Below are 19,588 nucleotides of genomic sequence, written 5' to 3'. Positions count from 1 at the left end.
CCTAATCCTGTTGGTTCCCTGTGCAGGGTGAGTCTAAGGAACCTGGGGGACTTAGCCTTGGCAGGTCAGGCCAGGGACCTGGCAGGTCTGGACTTCATACTTGCAGCTGTAATCAGAAGCCCAGCTGAAACTTAGCCGAGGGGCTCAGACAGCCTGGGCCTGGGGGTCCTCACTCAACAGTAGACCTTTCTATCGTCTATCTTTCTGCCAGCCGCAGCTCCCGGCTGCTTGCTTTGGGAGAAACAAGCTGCTCAGGAAGGGCAACCCCAGTCGAGCCGTAAGACGAGCCAATGAGACATTGACTAATTTGTCATTCCAGGAACAATCATTGGTCCTCTGAGGAGGGTACGGGGGGTTGGTGGGGCGTTTGGCTTCCCTCTGACCCTGACTTGAACACCCGGGGTTCCCGTCTTAGTTGTAGCCTGCTGTTTGTCTTCTCCATGGCCTGTTCACACTAGCTCTCCTCTCCACCAAGACGGCCAAGTTCTTCCCAAGCAGCTGGCCTGCCGTGTGAACCAGCCTCAGCCGGTCTCCCTCACAGTCCCTCTGCCTGCAGTCTGTGCAGTGTGTCTGGAGGGTGTAGCTCGGGTGTTTGCTTTATCCACCAACACCGTCCCTTCCAATCCCACAGCCTCGCTCTGGTCTTCCCCACAGCACACACCTTTCCAGAACCATCACAGACTGGCTCCTGTCCCCTCCATTTGGCAGTGACCCCTCTATGCCCTCCTTGTTCTGTAGCAGAAGAGGCTGCAGTACCTGAAGCTTCGGAAACAGTGACGAGAGCCAGAGATGGGTCCTCCCTCCCTGGGCCCTCGCATCTGAAATACAGAGGGCAGCAGAGGCCACTCGGTCGCTGTGTCCTCTGCACCCAAAGCTTAAGATGCTCACAGGTAGTATGAGCGAGCCCCACCCTGCCCCCGTCACTAACTGGACTGGCGACCTCTAGCCAGTTAGCTGGCCCCAACACTCACCAGCCATTGAGGGTCAGGTGCCGTCATTTAGCTTTAATACAAATGGGAGTGAGTCTCACCCCCTGAAGTCGGCCACCTCTTCCAGAGAGGCCTGTTTACCTGGAGGAGGAACAGTGGCTGTAGCAGGAGGTGAGGGGTGTACGTGGGAGCAGGGCCAAGCGGGAGGCAGGGGTGAGGGGAGCAGTGGTCCCCCTGGAGGCTGCTGGTGGTTCCAGCCATCTCTTCCCACACCTTGCACTGAAGAGACGCTGCCCACGGCCGGCCGAGTGCAGGATGGAATGAAGGAACTCTGGCTGAGGCTCGATGAAACAGACCTTTCCCGAAGCTTCTTGGGAGTGCAGACAGAGACACAGCTCCGTATGTACAAATTTTACATAAAATAAATAAGGAGCTGCCATCCATCTGGGCTGGTGTCACCCTGGGCTCCTCCATTTGGTCAGAAGCTGTTCCTGGACATCAGCCACAGAACCCTTCAGGCCCCGAGCATTTAAAGCCCCATGGGCCCAAGGAGTCCACCCCAGTCCCAGCACCTCCCTGGCGAGTAGACTCGGAGCCCCTGTGGCCCTGAAGCCCCTCATCCTGGAGGTCTCTGGTCTCAGGGCGGGGAGCGCCGTGGGCCTCTCCCCGCCGTGGTCCCTCCCGTGTGGGCACAGCCCAGCTGCAGGTCCTTGCTCGGGTCAGGGCCGGGCCCCCTGCTCCATTTGCTGGTGTTGGCTGCGCACAGCGAACCTGTTGACGTGCACAGGTATGGGCACGACGATCTTGGGGTTCCTGACAGGCTCCCCGGAACGGCTGCTCACATTGCCAGCTTTGATGCGCTTCCACTTGGCCCGGCGGTTCTGAAACCAGATCTTGACCTGCACCTCGCTGAGCTTGAGGGCATGGGCGATCTGGGAGCGCTCTGTCAGGCTCAGGTACTTCTTGCAGTGGAACTCCTTCTCCAGTTCCAGGAGCTGCTCGCTGGTGAAGGCCGTGCGGCGCCGGCGGCTTTTCCCCCCAGGGGCGCTGACCCCTGTGGTCACCGGTGTCCCCTCCTCAGCTCCAGTCCCCAGGCTTCCCTTTAGCTTCGGTTTAGGTCCCAGAAGAGCCCCAGGGCCCCCTGCAGAACTGTCCAGGAAACTGTCGTCCTCGCTGTCACCTCCTGAGCCCTCTTCCTCCTGCTCGCTGCCTGCTGGGTCTCCCGCTGGGGCCTCCAGCTTCTCCTCATCTGAGCTGTACACCTTCCCCTCTGCTGTGGGGAGCGAAAAACCAATGGATGGGGAGGGAGCAGGCAGGGAAGACAGGGTGGAGGGGGCAACGGGACCGCGGCCAGGAATGGGGGGGCAGCGGCAAGAAACAAGGAGGCATGGAAAGGAAGAGGTGGCAGGAGAGGGGACAGGCACATCCAGGTGGGGAGCGGGAAGAGGGTTAGGGGAGACAATGGGAAGAAAGGTATTAACCAGCTCACCACAGAAAGGGGGGCAGGCAATGGAGTGGACAGTAGCCCCCGGACTTTCCCACCACCCCATCTCATTCTCTATACCAGCAACCCCACTTTCCAAGCCCAGGACCAAGGACCCAGTGTCCCTCCTATACTGGGCCTCAGGACAAAGCAGGGGGACACTGGCTTGGATTTCCAATATGGGAGGAGAGGAGCCTGCTGCTCCCCCAGGAGTCCTCATCCCGCCCAGCTGGCAGGAACTGTCCCAAAATTTCCCTCCGTGCAGAGCTAGGTCACAGACCCTCACACACAGCTGGACAGATCCTTCGGGCTTATCTGCTCCTCCCCACACCCTCCTTAAATATGGGTCCAAGACACTCAGAGGACCTGGGAACTGGAGGTCTCAAGCCCCCTTCCCAATTCCCATCCAGACTGCCCAGCCAGGACAGGGGCTCCCAGCCACATGCCATTTCCTTGTCTGTGCCCAACCTTCCTCCCAGTTACTCAGCCCCATCCCCTTGTGGTCCTTATCCTTAATTCCAAAGTGACGGAACTGCTTTCCCACCTCCCCTCTGTCCTGGCCAGTGCAGACAGCAGCTCCTGCTCAAGCTCAGAATCCCCAGGACCAGAGCCTGACACTGGCCGAGGGCTGGAGGGAATGTGGGGACAGAAGTGAAATGGGAAAAACAGGGAAGGAACTGTGCAGAAGGAATTCTGACTCGTTTAGTAGATGAGCGATTATTTATGATCACAAACATACAAACATTTAATCCACCCATAATTCTGAAATCTAATTCCACCTTTGGTTTTAATCTACCCACTGATGTGTTCGTCAGGACTACAATGAACATTGTCAGTGTTTGAGTTTCCCAAACTCCTTCATTTTCTGCCCAACAACAGAAGGTCAAAAGACGATCATCCGATCTTCCGCTAGGGAAGAAGAAGGGCACATGGACGACCTGTGAGCCATGTGAAGGCGGGCACTCCGGATGTCACTCTCCACACACGCCCTCCAAGCCTGCTTGGAGTTCAGAATGCAGCTTGGCTAAACCCAGGGTGCAATGAGGGGCAGGGACACTGCCCAGACACCTCCTGCTGGCAGGCAGGGCTGGTCCTGGGTGTGGTCCCTCCCCACCTGCCTGAGGCCCAGAAGCTTCCAGAGCTGACCTGCGAATCCCTTGCTGCTGATGTGCACGCCTGCTGCTCAAGGACCATGGTGACATTCTCCCTAGAGGCCAGGATCATCTGGCCCTGTTACCACACACCCCAAACTGCTTTGTCTCCCTCCCTTCCTCCCCTTTGTCCCGTTCCTGAGTTGACCAGCCACAGTTCAGGCTCAGCCCTGCATTTCCAGAGCCCTGCCCTGATGTGGTGGGGGTGCTGGCCACCGGCCACAGGCTTCCCAACACCCACCTCGTCTCCTCGCTGGCCACCTGTTTTACTTCCTGTGAGATCCTCAGCCTGGGTTCCCTCCTCCCTCTCACTGAGGGCTCTTCCCCGCACTATTGTCCATTCCCACACAACCCAGTCCTCCCCATCTGTGTGGAACTCCATCCGCCTGCCTTCAAACCAGATCTGCGGCTGCCCTCCACTCCTCTCATGAAGCACATCCCCTCACAAATCCACCTTTCAAATATGTCCAGAGCTGGACCTCTCCTCCCTGTTGCCTCTGGTCCAAGTCACCACCATCTAGACCGTTAGTGTCCTCTTCTCCTCGCTGGCTTCCATCCTCCTGAATCTCAGCACTGGCCGCTTCCCTGCTCCTCCAGTGAGAGCTTCCTGAACACTCCCTTAGGATTCGGACCCCTGACATTCTGATCTCCCCTCTGTGACCTACCTATCACTATGGTACATGCCACTACCTTTATTCATCCACCCCTCTGGCTGCCGCTTCCTATTAGAATACGAGCTTTGAGGAATTCTGATGTTTTATTCACTGTATCATGAGCATCTTACAATGATCTGCACTGAGTAGGCACTCAATAGTCAGCTAAATAAGAGAAACGATATCCAGCATCCAGGTGTGTGCTCGCCCCCTCCATCTTTCTTTCCATCTCCGCTGCTTCCTCTGCTACGCCTCTCCATCACCTCAGCTCTGTGCCATCAGACACACCCATGAATACCCTACCCACTGCCCAGCTGGCCTCCGGCCTCCCTCACATTCGCAGAGGAAGCCCACAGGATCCCAGGAACCTACTGGGTGCTGAAAACAGTGAAGGACAATCCCACAGCATCATTAAATCCTCTGACTTTGATTCTTAAAACATACCTTGTACTCAATAATAACAGAACGAAGGATGAAAGCTCATAAAAACTCAGCCCAGTAAGATGATCTTAAACAGTGCTAAAAAGGCAGCAACTGGATTTCAGGGCTTGAAGGATGGAACCCTTCTGTACAGCACCAAGCACCCAAGGGACGTCCCATAAATCTAAGCTGATGATGACTGAGAGGAGGCTCCCAGTTCTGGACCCGGCAGAGCCCTCCTGAGATCACCTCATCCATCCCTCTGTCTTCAGACATCGGCAAAATCAAGCCCCCACCAGGAGGCTACCCTTAGTGCTGCTTTTAAGGCCTTCCAAGGAGCACAAGTTCACAGTCTCTCCTTCTCCATCCCAGGGGACGCAGAGCGGCAGGGGCAGGAGTGTCTCTGCTCCTTTATGATCATGACATTGAGGCCTCAGATAAGGACTGGAGGAATGAGTGGGGGAGGGGCGATGGGCACCACCGAGAGAGGAAAGCACAGCCACATGTCTCAGTGGAGCAGCGTCGGGACAATGAGTGAGCCCGGCCAGGAGTGGGAGAGAGGAGGAAAGGCCAAGCAAGGCAGAAGAGCCTGGGGAGAGGTGGGGTGGAGATGGTCTGAAAAAAAAATGCCGAACCAGACAAGAGACGGCCGAAAAGTTTCAGGAACCGAGAGAAAGGAGAGGAGGTGGGTGCTGGAGGAGGGAAAGCAAGGGTGCTTTTAAAAAAATACCCCATTTTCTCACCCAGAATATTGCTGCATTTGGAGCCAAGCAAGATGTTCTGGCCCTGCCACTTGCTCTTTGCTCCACCAGCAGGGGGAGCTGCAGAACCCCCACAGCCAAAGCCCAGGGTGTGGCCCCGGAACCACTGAGCAAAGGAGACCCTTCACAAGGCAGCAAGCCTAACAGCTGAAGAAGACATGCCAACTGCTTCCTGTGTGTGTGGGGAGGTGGGTAGGTGTGGGTGGATATGGTACTGGAAATTGAACCCAGGCATGCTCTACCAGTGAGCCACACCTGCAGTTCTATTTTTTTTTTTTTTTTTTATTTTGAGATAGGGTCTTGCTAAGTTGTTCAGGACCTCGCTAAGTTGCTGAGGCTGGCCTTGAACTTGAGATCTTCCTGCCTTCACCTCCTGAGTCACTAGGCTTACATGTGAGTGTCACCTTGCTCAGCCAAATCATTTTATCTGATTCATGATAAATATTAGTAGTGAAAAGGTCAAATAAAACTAAAATGTCACTTAAATTTTTGTTATTGATTAAAAACTGACAGAAGTAGCAAACCTTTCTGAGAAAATTTATGTTTACAAAATTTGATTTACAGACTTAGATTTGGTAGATAAAATATCCATAAAAGCAAATTTCCAATTGCAGATGTGGTTACTGGTTGATATGAACAACAACAACAAAAAATACTTGATAGACAAAAGAAGACTTCATTGAAAATTTTACATGGCAAATAATCATTCTGATAACACCGTCAGCAAAATGAAAATCTTAAAACTGGGAACCATTTGACTGTGCTAGGTAGGTAGTCAAACAGGCAGAAAGGTCCTGTCCTTTGTGTGTGGGAATATCACTGGTACCAAGGTTGAGTATGCTGGGTTCCCTTGTAAGTCTAGCACCTGCGGGAAAGCATGGTCTCTGGGCAGGGGAATGGCTGGGGCAGGCAGGAGACAGACAGGGTTCATGATGCTATGATCAGAGGGACACATATCACAAAGTGTGACTCGTAACTGCTCCCAGAGTTCGTGCCAGGAGCATGAATCCCACTCAAGAGCCTTGCTCAGGCTTCAGGGTGAGTCTGCAAGGGCGGCCTCCCAGAGGAAGGCCAGTGGCCCAGGGACACAGAGCTCCACCTTGGGATCAGGTCAGGCTGGGGAAGAGACTGAGGGCCGCAGACTCCATGGAAGGTATTCCCCCACAGAAAGAGAACACAGCACCACACTCACACTGAGAAAAAGTGAGTCCTGTGGTCACAGTCACCAAGGATGACAGAAAGCCACCGAGGGAATAAAGGGTCACTTTAGACTCCTGGCCCCAGGAACCCAGCTGGCCCCTGTGCTGTCCCTCATTTATCCAGCCACCGACCCCTGCTCTGTTATCATTTACAGAAAATCAACTGGCTTTACTATTGGTAGATGTCCCTCATGTGACTCTTCTCTTCTATTTCAAAAAAAACCAGCTTAACAGTCCACCTCATTCCCAGGACAGTGAGCCTCCTCCTGATCCTCCAGGCCAACCTCTCCTTTCCCCATGGTGTCAAAGGTGGGAGAAGGGCTGTAAACAGAGCTCAGTAGCACAGCACTTGCCTAGTGTGCTAGAGGCCCTGGTGCCATCCCGTGGCACCACCCCCCAACAAAGGTGGGAGAAAACACAGGTCCTCTGCCATCTCCCCAGAGAGGTGTAGCTGTGATCAGTCCCAGCTCTGGAGGCTCAGTCCATCGCCATGCCCGGTGCACGAGGCTCTGTCCTGAGACAGATGGTTCTCCCATCAAGCACACTTCCAGTGTGGCCTGCACCCATTAAGGCCACACCCTCCTCTAACTTCGGGTGCCTAAGGAACAGCCCTCCGCTTTCTCCTCTCTCCGTGGCTCTTCAGCACTCTTTACTGCAGATACACACAAGGGTTTTTTCCTCTCCATCGCTGCCTTCCAGAGGCCCCCCCAGTTCACGAGAAGCTCAGGGCTCCTTTCATGGCAGGCTGACCTGGCCCCCGGTCAAGAGCATCTTGCAGGACCTAACCTTTCTTTTCTTTTTTTATATTTTTCTTTAGTTGTAGATGGACACAATATCTTAATTTATTTGTTTTTATGTGGTGCTGAGGATCGAACCCAGGGCCTCACACATGCTAGGTGAGTGCTCTACCGCTGAGCTACAGCCCCAGCCCCCGAGTCTTTCTTTTTCTTTTGATACTGGGGTACTAACCTGGAGGTGCTTAACCACTGAGTGACACCTCCGCCCTTTTTACTTTTTGAGACAGTGTCTCATTAAGTTGCTTAAGACCTTGCTATGTTGCTGAGGCTGGCTTTGAACTTGGGATCCTCCTGTCTCAGCCTCCTGAACTGCTGGGATTTCAGATGTGTGCCAGCCCAGCTTTAACTTTTCAAAACACATTTATTATCTCCCTTTACCCTCCCTAAAGTGACTTGATCTACTGTTACTATTAGGAGGACTAGGGAGTTAGTAACCTTATTTTCAGGTGAAGAAACTGGAGATTCAAGAAGACTAAGCGATTTTCCTAAGTCCCATAGCTAGGGACACTGCACCTGATGTCCTGAATCTCCAGCCTCTTCTGTCCTTTCCAGGAGATTCCCCCACACACACACACATACACTTGAGGCAACAGCTCTCCCCAGACGCCTCATTAATTAAATAAGCTTCTTCTTGAATCCAAGTGTAGACCTCCTCCTTTCCCCCATCACTACAGGCTCTGGCCAGCCACCAAAGTCTCCCACTCCAGGTGCCCACAGAAGACGCCTGCAGCTGCCATAGGAAGGCCTGGCTTGCCCCCTCGGCCCCAACACAAAACCCCACCAGGTCTGTCTCTTGATTCTTTCTGTCCTTACTGTTTGTAGGATGTCATGTTACGAGCCAATGTTCCTTTTATTTGAAAACATATTTTCTAATTTTAAAAAGAATGTGGCCAAACTATGGAAACAGTTTCGTTCGAACACCAATTTCTTGTGGCTTCTACAGTTCAGTAGGGCTCTTTTCTTTCTTTTTTTAAAAAAAGAACTCTTTTTTTTTTTTTTTTTTTTTTTTTTTTTTAGGTGTAGATGGACACAATACCCTTTATTTTATTTATTTTTATGTGGTCTGAGGATCGAACCCAGGGCCTCACACATGCTAAGCAAGCATTCTGCCACTGAACCCCAGCCCCAGTCCAGTGGGAATCAGAGCCAAGAGCCAGCCTCACGGAGGGGTACATGTTTGTCAACTGCCTCCAACTGCATCCTCAGCGAGTCGTTCCCCGGATCCCATCACTCCTTGGAGGTGCTTAACCACTGAGTGACACCCCCACCCTTTTTACTTTTTGAGACAGTGTCTCATTAAGTTGCTTAAGACCTTGCTATGTTGCTGAGGCTGGCTTTGAACTTGGGATCCTCCTGTCTCAGCCTCCTGAACTGCAACTAGTGGCACTGAGGAAGCTAAGCATCCCAAAAGAGAGCGGAGGCCGGTCTCGCCCTTCTCTCTGGTTTCTGCGTCGGGCAGTTTTACTCTGCCCAGGCCCCTCCCCACTTTTGTTCAGTGACAGCACCCTTCCTTTAGGGTCCATCTTCCTCTTCCCACCCAGGAGCTGGTGGGTCTGCCAGCTGTGACCTGGGCCTGGGACTGGACACGCTGCCTTCCTGGGGACTCCAGTCCTCCTGGGCTGATCCAACACTGCAGCCCTCACGAGGTGCTCACCTGTGAACACTCAGAGCCGCCTGTGCGCTGGCCTCCCTGCCTCTCGGCCCTCGAAGGGCCTGGTCTTGAGGAGAGGGTGAAGTGAAGTTGGAGAGGGAGTGAGAAAGACCCAACGGCGTTTCTGAGCCCGTGGCTCCTCCACAGTCACATGAATCCGTGTCTCCTCACCTTAGTCCCCATGAAGGGTGAGCTCCCATCACAAGCAGCTGAAAGGATCTAGGTGGCACGCTGTCACTGGAGCCGCCATGAGCACCTGACTCCCATGCTGCCCCCCTCCCTCCCATAGTAACCCCTCCATGTCACCCAAAGCTAATTCCCAACACTACCACCTAAGGATCCACCAGTGTGAGGTTAACTTGGACTTTTGGGAAACTCTTTCATCCAGCTGTGTATGAATTAGTTGAATCCAGTGGTGTTGCTCCTAACACAGATCAGACATATGAGCAAAGAGGAATCTTGGCGAAGAAAAAAGGAGAAATATATATATTTTTAAATAGACAGTAAGGAAGAACAGGCCCTGTGAGGCACAGCAGAGGGGCTCTGGGCAGTCGGCAGTCTCCAGAGGACACCAGAACATGAGGCAGGAGAACCCAGAGGAAGGAGAAAGAGCCAAAGACACTGGAAACCCACCCGGATTAGACAGGAGTTCTGCCCTGGCCAGCCCCATGTGAACAGCTGTCAGACACCTGCACCTTCAGTCCCCCGCTAGGAATGCCTGTCCCTAACGGCACATTATCAGGCATCCCACACCGCCCCCAGTTCACAGAGACCTCCAGCTGAATCCTGGAGAAATTCCTACCTATTCAAGGGCAAGGACAATAATGACAGTTTCTTGGGCACCTATTACTCTCAGGACACTGCACAAAGATCTTCTCATTTAAGCTGCAAGTCTGTGAGCAAGGCATTATTGCCCTCATTTTATTGGAGAGGACACTGGAATGACCCAGGTCAGGACTTTGCTGCAGATCACAGAGAAACAGTGGCACCGAGATCTGTGCCCTATGGGATGGGGACATAGCTCAGTGGTAGAGTGCTTGCCGAGCATGCATGAGGCCCTGGGTCCAGAGAGAGAGAGAGAGAGAGAGAGATATCTGTGCCCAGCTCTCGACCAGAGCCTGTCCCTGCCTCTGCCCCCACCACACCTCTTCACTATCACTTAATGTACTAACAGGCTTCTCCTAATGTCCCTTTAGCCTAACTACTGTAACACATGGAGGAAGACTAGAGGCTGGAAACCGATTCCATAGCATGACTCCCTTTTCTCACTTTCTTTCTTTATGTATTGGTACCGGGGATTGAACCCAGGGGTGCTTTACCATTGAACTACATCTCCAGCCTTTCTTATTTTTTATTCTGAGATAGGATCTTGCTAAGCTGCTAAGGTTGGCCTCAAACCTGCAATCCTCCTGCATCAGCCTCGAGAGTTGTTGGGGTCAGAGGTGTGCGCCACCACGCCCAGCTCAACTTCCCCTTTTCTCACTACTTCCTTCCTTACCAGGTAACCTTAGTCTCGGCTGATCCCAACCCTCTGGGCCTAGACAATATCTACATCCACTTCTCTCAGGTTTTTCTCACTGGTTTCACATCAGAGTTGTGCACAGCCACAGCTGGGATGCCTCCCGCCCAGTCCCTGATGACAAAGCTTTCCTCACCCTAAGGCCAGACTCCAAAACACACGACCAGCCTGCCTCCTCCTCCTTACCACCGAGCACTGGGAAGCACAGAATTTCCCTGGCCCTTGGCTCAGGCACCTTTTGTAAAAATAAAGAAACAATTCATGCTGAGGCCCAGGGTTTGATCACCAGCACCTCAAAGAAAAAAAGGGGGTGGGGTGGGGAGGGAGGGAGGGAGGATTCATTAATAAAGTGTCCTTACAGGTACAAACAGAATCATGGAGCTGGAAACAACCTGCGGGGACACTAATTCAAATCCCTAATTTTCCTGATGCCGGGGCTGGGACAGGTGTGACTTGGCCACGCCCACTCAGCTATGGACCTGGAGTGTCAAGGTGTGATTCTTGGAATCCTGGTAGTCCCAGCACAAAGCAACGCTTACCTTTCTCTCAGGATAACACACCTCCCTCCTCCTTTCAGCCTCTGCATCTCTTTCCCCGAACTCAGCACAGAGCCCCACCCTCTTGGTGACTCCCAGCATCAGCCCACCTCCTCTGCAGTTCAGCCAAGAAACCAACCAGCTCCTGGAGTCATACCCATGGTGTTTGCATAATGTTTCTGCTCATGACCCTGGTCCCCAAGGGATCCACAGCCCTCTGCTCCACTCCTCAACAAGGACCAGCCCACCCTGCTGGCCAGGGCTGTCTCTTCCCATCACCCCTGAATTCAACCCGTGCGGCCACTCTCTGTCACGGCAAATCCAGGCATCCCTCTCCCCACCACCCTCTCTTCCAATTAGCACCCACCCGCCCAGCATTGCTCCACGCTCCTCTACCGTGGAATCTCCCCCAGCGCCAGCTGGCTCTCAGTAAAGGCTTCCTACCCTTCTGCACCACGCAGAGCTCAGAGCACAGGCCGCCGGTGGCCGAGCACACCACGCAGGAACCCCTGTCCTTCAACTGGCTTCCTCACAGGGTTGCTTCTTCCTACCCAGCCTGGGAACATCCTCATTCCCTCTAAATAAAGTTCTCTCCTCCCACCACGCCTTCCTGTCCAGGTCTCTGTACATTCTACTCCACTTCTCTCCCTTCTATTTCCTGATTCCAAATCAGTTTTTACAGAAAAGATCCTTCCTCCAATTCCTCTCCCAAGGCAGAATTCCAGCCAATGGTTTCCTCCTGTAATGTCTATCTCCATACAGGGCACTTGGTTCCTAATGTTATACTCCTCCTTCTTTCTAATTAAAATATGTCCCCTCATGATTCCAATTATTGCCTCTCTCCCATTATGCCCAGGACAGACTCCATGCCCATCTCTCTAAGCAGAAGAACTCTCCTCCACATCATCTGAAGGATTTGTCTCCATACCTACGCTGCTGCAGAGGGCCCCTCTGTCCACTCCCCTCCTGCCAAGTGCCACCTTCACCATGGCACGTGGCAGCCCAGCATCCTGTCCGGTCCTCCCCTGATGGCCTTGTCACTGTGGGCTTGTCTCGCCACTAGGGGTCCTTCATTTTCTTTTTGTACCATGAGTGCCTTTGGCCAGCAGATACAGCCCACCTGCCCTGTCTCGAGATAATGCTTTTAGGTACATAACATAAAACACACAGAATTAATAGTTGAAGTCCATTATATTATTGCAGTTATCAGACATTTAAAACTGGATTTGTGATATATACTCATTTTTTTTAATTGTTAATGGACCTTTATTTTTTTTATTTATTGATATATGGTGCTGAGGATTGAACCCAGTGCCTCACACATGCTAGGCAAGCGCTCTACCACTGAGCCACACCCCCAGCCCATACTCATGGTCTTGATTAATTTTTTTAAATAAGATCCTTCCAAAAATTATTGACATGAAAACAACTGTGATTTCCCTTTTCTTTCTTTTTCTTTTTCTTTTTCTTCTTTCTTTCTTTTCTTTTTTTTTTTAATTTTCGGACAGCATCTTGCTAAGTTGCCAAGGCTAGCCTTGAACTTGAAATCTTCTTGTCTCAGACTGCTGTATTGCTGGGATTATATGTGCACAATACTGTGCCCAGCTGAATCTGGAATCTCTATCAGTACCCACAGCCTCACATGTTGCTGAAATTCAGATGATTTTGGCCTACATTTATAATTAAAGAAAGACCAAATTTCAGTTAGAAGTTAACAACAATAAAGAAGCAATTCTTCTCCCACCCAGAGTTGATAGATCCTCTGACAGAGGCTCCCCAGATTCTGTTGAGATCCCTACTTTAAACACAGAATTGAAACAGACACTAATAATCACCTGAATGAACACTTTTGCTCCAGATGAGAAATCTGAAGCCTAGAGAGGAAACAAGACTGCATCTCCCAAAGTATCCAGAACATACTAATCCACAAATAGGCACACAATAATCTTCCCCGACTGAAATGGGTGATTTGTCAGTTACACAGCTGAGGGGTGACAAAGCTGACTTGAGCCCATGTGTCACAGCTCCTTAGAAGGCACCCCCTCCATCCCATTAAGGCAGTATGTACTCTTCTCTATGTCTCACGGTGTGCTTCCCGCAAAAGTTCTAGAAACACCTGGTCTGGGTCTCCTTGTCACCTCCAAAAAATCTCCTTCCATGTCTAGCAACAGAGTCTCTGGTGGCACATCCCATCATCATTTCCTGTTTTCCTGTCATAAGTAAACACCGTATCTTGACATTTACAATAGATACCCATTCAGAAACCCACTACTGGTCAGACAAATGTCCCCAGCTATAATCAGGTGCTTAGCTTAAGGCAATCAGCTCTCAAAGACCATTTTCCTTGGGCGTTTCATGGTCTCCTGCGTGATAACCACTATGACTGTAATTTCTATTCAGAAATTACCAAGTCTTCTCTGTTGATTTTTTAAGTCGTCCTCATCACCCTGATGTCTCTCAGGCTCATCCTATGCCAGGCTCCTCTGTCCCACATCACCCCAAATGAGACTGCTTTCGTTTCTTCACAAGCCCAGCACCCACATCATCCCTCCTGTATCCACACACTCTGACTGACTGACAGTTTATATGGAGCACCTACCCCCCCTCCCCACACTTCCTAACTTGTATAGCCAGGCAATCCAGCCTTCTTCTCTGCAAATGAATGACTGCTCTAGACACTCCCAGCTTAAAGTTTTCTTCTTCGTGTCCCTAAACAGACAGCTTTTTTCATCACTGCCCCAGCACACGGCAGGCATCCTCTTCCTTCATCCCGGAGGCTGATCTGCAGACTTGCACACAAGTCAGCTCGGATCACTCTCAGCCAGAGCTCACGCACCTTCAGACTCAGAGCACCGCCCCCATCCCACCCAGGGCAGAGCTTTGTTCTTCCTTCCGTCCACATCTCACTGCTCTCTTCTCTCCTCCGTTCCTGCTGCGTTGAGGACTCAGTCTCCACCCCAGCCCACAGCTCCTTCCCTGGCAGCTTCACCTAACTTTGTTCTTAGAGATCTCTAGGTGTGTTATGTTGAATATGGACACCTCTGGCCACATGCAGCTACCCAACACCTGAAACTCCACTGGTCCAGACTGAGATGTGTTGGGAGTCTGAAATACACACTGGATCTCGAGGACTTAGTATGAAAAGAAGATATAAAATATCTCACTTAAATGCTTATATGTTTAATGCTGAAATTATTTTGGACATATTGGGTTAAATAAGATGCATTTTTAAACTAATTTTTCCTGTTTATCTTTTTAACATGACTAATAAAAACCTTTAAATTACATATATAGCTTCTACTAGTCAGCACTATTTTGGGCTCTTCGTATTTTGTTATTTTCCTTTTCAGTGCTGGGATGGAACTCAGGGCCTCAGGCATGCTAAGCAAAGCTCTCTACCCTCAAGCTACACCCCAGCCCTACTGACTCATACTTTAATCTTCCCTGTCAGTTCAAAATTCTCTCCACTTTATCATTCAACTAAAAGATTTGCTCCCATTAGCCCACTGCTTCCCATGTGCCAAACCTAGAATTCTATTCAATCAACCATTCTCAATATCTTTCCACCCTGTGTTTCTATGTACCTGTTAAGAGAGCTTCCACCTCTGCAATCAAATCATAATGAAGTTCTGTTTTTTCCTTCATTAATTCTTATAGAGAGTGGTGTCTTTCTTAACTCTCAGCCAACTTAAAAAAAAAAAAAAAGTCCCTTTAACTCCCAAAGAAAAGAACTTCACTCATTCTCCAAACTGGCCTGTTGTCACTATAAGTTCACTTAAAGGGGCTGGTAATAGTAAAACGTTAGACAAATATAAATTAATAATAATTGCAGCCCAATGTCACCATGCCCCACCAGGAGAGCAGTTACTCCTCTGTCACTTTAAAGACTGTGTTCTTTTCCCAGACTCTTCTGCTCTGGAGGTTTCAATCCCATTATTCCCAGAAGAGAATTATCTTATTTCATCCCAAATACTCCAGCATAATCCCAAACTGGAGGGTTGGCTTCCCCACCACTTCAATGTGGGCCATGGACCGTCACTCCCTCCCTAGACGGATTTTACACCTAATATTTCTGGAACTGCATTCTCTTTTTGCAGCCATCTCAGGGGAAACCCACAACTGGGGAAGTGGGTGTGAGTGGATGTTTCTTCTGAAACCGGCTTCCTTGCTGCCCAGCCGGCACCTACCACGACCCACGGTGTATCTTTCTAGGCTAAGGCAGAACTCTCAAAACCCTTCCCCTGCAAGGTCTCTCTGCCACCATGTTTAATAACAGAGCCCCTGGCCCACATTCCAAGAACAACACATGGATCTCTTTTTATTTCCAACATTTTCCTAGGATGATGATGATCTCTCCTTCATCATTTCTATGTAAGTTACGGTTTCCCATCACTCCAGTATCAAAAACCCTTTAAGGAAAATTACTCATAGTGTTCAAACCTTGTCCACTATTTTTTTTTCTAAGCACTCTCCACTCCTCCCAGGACAGGGACCCTCTGCACACATGCACACACTTTTGGTCTGATGGAATTGTTTGCTTTCCATCTAGCCCTATACAGAGACCCTCTGCTGACAGATAGCCCTCTCATTTCATCATCTCTTTTGATGTCCCAGGACTCGGCTCATTTCTTCCTTCTGTCCTCTATTCTTCCCTCCTCAATATTTCTCTTTCGTTTCCCGCCTCTGCTTATTCCTCTCTATCAATACCTTGTTTGTAGCCAATATTCAATCTACGCCAAGAAAGCCCCCATTATACAAAATGGTCAAAAGAGGAACAGAGGAGACCAAAGACTGGACGAGCTGCTTGTTCTTCTCGGGCTGGGCATATTCCTCTGAGGTCGGCTCTACCTGGGCTCTCCCTCCGGCTCATCTCTTTCCTAGGTGTGTCTGCTCTGCCTCCAGATTCTGTTGTCTCCACAGCCATCTCTTTTATGACCTGTCCTCTGGTGTTTTCTGCCTTAGGACCATCCTATTCTAAGAATCCTGCTAATCCTTCCTTCTTTAGATCACCTGCTGGCTTCTACAGAACCCCCACCCTCTTATCTTGCAGACATTTCCTCTCATCTCCAGGTGTGTTCTGTCTTCTCCCTATGGTCCTTCTTGGGAGATGCTGCTCTGACTTCCTGGTATCCTCTTGGTCTAGCCAGGTATAAAAAAAGAAAACAACAGTTGAATCCTCAAAGCCCAAATGCCCAGAACCAAGAGGTAAGAGGAGGCGAAGACAGGCTCTGTGGCAATCCTCCGAGGCTGGAGGAGTGATTAGCCCTTTGGATAAATTCAGGGAGACCCAAGAATTGCCTTTCTTGGCCAAGGATGCCTGTCTCCACTAGAGTCAGCCCCCGGGAATTCTGGGGTCCTCCCTACCTGCTAAGCTGGATACAGTGAATGTTTGAGCAAAAGCAGATTCAACTGTGCTAAGGAAGTTTAGCTTCACAGTCCTACACCTATCTGTATGTTAACCTTATTTTTCTTAAATAAGGTCCACCAAATTATGTAAGCATCAGATCTCAGAACACCTGCATCTACCTGGATAGGAGAAAGCTTTTGTGGCTCCTAGGGGTTAAGGACCCCTAGCAAGGACAAGAGGGTTCTAAGTGAACTGATTTAAGTAGGGTTCCATTTCATATACTGTCTCTGCAGGGCATCCTCCCATGGAGGATCCTGGGCTCTTAGCAGCATTTCAGCCAGATCCTCAACTATGGGTCTTCAGGCCACACCCAACTCAGCCCAGCCTGTAGCCTCTTCACCTCCCATCAGCTGCCGGTATCCCTCTACCTGGTTTCTCAAGGCTGAATTCTAAGCCTGTGGGTTCAGAATTGACCTCTAGGCTAAGCAACAGACACCGTTGAGATCCTCCCTCTGAACCTGCAGCCGCACAGTTCATGCTGGCCATTAGGACTGGAGGTCAAACAGTCCTCTCCTCGGAAGCCAGAACAGTCCTTCTTACCAAACCGACAGCTTCCGAACATGCCCTCATCCTGGGGCCCTGCTGGTGTCCCCAGGAATCCCACCCTGGTAGCTTCTCTACTCCTGGTAGAAGAGAGAAAAGAAGGAATTCTAAGAAGGCGACAGGGCGAGGCCGGAGGCTAGAATGCTGGGAGGACAGACGCTAATTTGGAAGAGAGTGCTGGAAGTCTTTGGTGAGGCTTCCAGCAGTCTGGGGATAGGCAGAGCAGTAGGATGGGTCTGGGGACCTAGAGATCCTGTGCTTGGGACTGTATTGGAGCCGGTTCCGCAGATTCCGCGTGCGATCTGGGGGTCTGGAGCTGTAGGGCTCCAGGCAGGTCCCGGGGTTCCAAGCAGGTTCGGGTCTGGGACCTCCAGGTGAACTGGCCTCCCGCCCGGCGCCCTGGTGGGCCCCAGCACTTACCCGGCAGACTTGGGAAAGTCTCTGAGAAGTGCGCAGGCGGGGGCGGCGGGGGCTCTGCCACTTTCTCCCGGGCCGGCAGCAGCTCGTCGGCTTCCAGCCCGCCTTCCGGGCGTCGGCCGCCCTGCTCCGGGTTGTTTCGCGTGGCAGTGGCGGCAGCGGCGGCGGCGGCGAGCTCCGGGGGCCCGTAGAAGGCGTCGGGCGGCTCGGCGAAGCTGGGCAGCGCGGTGGTCAGCGCCACCATTGAGGGCACGGCCTGGCCCAGCCCCGCACAGAAGGTGTTGGTAAGGCGGCCGGCGAAGGAGGCGAGCGGGGCGAGGGGCGGGAGGCCGGCGGGCAGCGGCGCCGGGGCCAGCGCCTGCGGCAGCACGAGCGGCCGGTAGGGCATGAACATGGGGTAGCCGGTGTAGAGCAAGTGGCCAGAGCGCGGCGGCGGCGGCCCGATCAGGGAGTCGATGGAGAAGGCAGTGCCCGGGACCCCGCCGCCCCCGCCGCTGGCCCCGGGAGCGCCGCCGCCTCCGGCTCTCTGCATCGCGCCCGGAGCTGCGGCCGCCCCGGGGCGCTCCCCTCCGGGCGCCGCCGTGCGCCCCGCGGCTCGGGCGCCCCGCGCGGACACGCAGGGCTCGCTCCTGGCTCCCGGGCCGAGGTGGCGGCGGGGCGCGGGCTCGGCGCAGTGTGGCTCCGGCGCCGCGCTCCCTCTCTCATAAGGAGGGAGGGGGCGGGCGGGCGGGCTGGGGGTGTCGCCCTCCGGACTCATCCATCTTCCTCAAATTACGCTTCACTTCCTCCCTCCGCCCGCCGCCGCCGCGCCCGGCTCCAGCTCCCTCCGCACAGCCGGTTCCCAGCGGCCCGGCCGGCCCGGGACCCCGCCCGCCCCCAGCGGCCCAACCAACTATTATTAATGGAGATTGATGAGGCCGGACACGCCGCTTTGTGAAAGTTTGCGGCCGACGAGAAGGCGGCGGCAGCTGCTGGGCCGGTCCCCTCCCTCCAGCCCGTCTGCCCCCCACTCAGCCCACAGGCTCGGGCTCGGCCCGGCTCGGAGGGTGAGCGGGTGGCGGCCCGGCGTGGACCGGGCAGCGGGCCCGGGCGTGGATGCGGCGCGGGCGGCAGCCAGGAGGGCGCGCCGGAGGGCGGGCAGAGCCCCAGCGCCCACACCCCGCCGCAGCCCGCCGCCCTGCGTCGGACCCTCGGCACGTCTCCCTGCCCCCGACGCCCCTTCTCCGGACCCAGGAGCGCAGGACCTGGTGGCCCCCAAGACCCAGAGCGCGGGCGGGACAGGACCTCTGCCGACAGAGCCGGGCTGAGGGCGGCGGGACGGCAGGGGGCGCGCTCGGCCCCAGCGACGCGCGCGCGGCTTAGGGCCACTTGTGTGGGGCCCTTTTCCTCCTCGGTCGCCTTCCCCACCCCATCGCATGCTCTCCCCCGATCTTCATTCTCTAGGCATTGGCCCTTCCCCTTCTTCTCATTCTCTCCCCCGTGGCCAATTTCCCTTGGTCTCTTATTCTCGTGTCTGGGTAATTTCCTCGAGTGCCCACACTGTGCCAGTACTTACCATTCCTTCACCTTCCCCCTCCACCTTTCTACCATCCTTTACATTCTTTTCCTTCCTCCTACTCTTCTTCCCTTCCCTGCCCTCGTTTTTATTCCTATTCCTCTCTTTATTTGATTAGCTCTTCCCCATCTTCATTCCCTATCCCAGTGCACCTCTTATTTATTTATTTATTTTTCTCATTGCTCGCCTCTATCTATACCTCCTGTCCGTAGGTCTGTCTGTTTCCCTCCCTCACTCTCGCCCTCTCTCTGCTATTAATTTCCCTGATTGGCTCCCCAGCTCCAGCGCCGCTGATGAGCCCTATTCATTCCCGGGCCTGACACTCTCCACCTGCCCTGGCTGATTGCTGGGGGCTGGCCCCAGGAGTGCTGATGAGCCCCAAGGGTCAGCAGCGCTAATTATCCGCTAATTGCGGATGACTCTGCTCACCTCCCCTGTTCTCAGACACAGAAATGGTAGGGCCTTTTACTGTCCCCCTCCTCCTGATTCCCAGCAGTAGAGTTGTCAATCTAGATGCAGAAGTCACAGGCACTTTTGCTCTATAAGCACCTCAGGTCAATTGGCAAG

At 52.8% G+C, this 19,588-nt stretch overlaps 1 protein-coding gene across 1 annotated transcript; it reads right to left on the bottom strand.

Annotated features, from left to right (window-relative positions):
* Positions 1-1,648: 1,648 nt before the first annotated feature.
* Gbx1 (gastrulation brain homeobox 1) lies at positions 1,649-18,223 on the bottom strand. The gene is made up of 3 exons (XM_076859476.1): positions 18,052-18,223; positions 17,470-18,009; positions 1,649-2,202 (listed from the first exon to the last, which is right to left on the bottom strand). The coding sequence occupies exons 1-3, from the start codon at positions 18,221-18,223 to the stop codon at positions 1,649-1,651; spliced, it is 1,266 nt and encodes a 421-aa protein (XP_076715591.1).
* Between the last annotated feature and the right edge of the window lie 1,365 nt (positions 18,224-19,588).

The sequence above is a fragment of the Callospermophilus lateralis genome, chromosome 1 (genome assembly GCF_048772815.1).
Source record: "Callospermophilus lateralis isolate mCalLat2 chromosome 1, mCalLat2.hap1, whole genome shotgun sequence".
NCBI lineage: Eukaryota > Metazoa > Chordata > Mammalia > Rodentia > Sciuridae > Callospermophilus > Callospermophilus lateralis.
Note: the sequence above shows the minus strand (reverse complement) of the source record. Positions and strands in the feature narration are given on the sequence as shown.

Bases quoted from the DNA above. Each gene is read 5' to 3' on its own strand.
- Gbx1 (XM_076859476.1), bottom strand. From the start codon at position 18,223: ATGAGTCCGGAGGGCGACACCCCCAGCCCGCCCGCCCGCCCCCTCCCT. The intron at 18,010-18,051 runs GCACGGCGGCGC...GGGCGGCCGCAG, and splicing joins GGGCGCCCGAGCCGCGGGGC to CTCCGGGCGCGATGCAGAGA. The intron at 2,203-17,469 runs GTAAGTGCTGGG...CGCTCCCCACAG, and splicing joins GACTTTCCCAAGTCTGCCGG to CAGAGGGGAAGGTGTACAGC.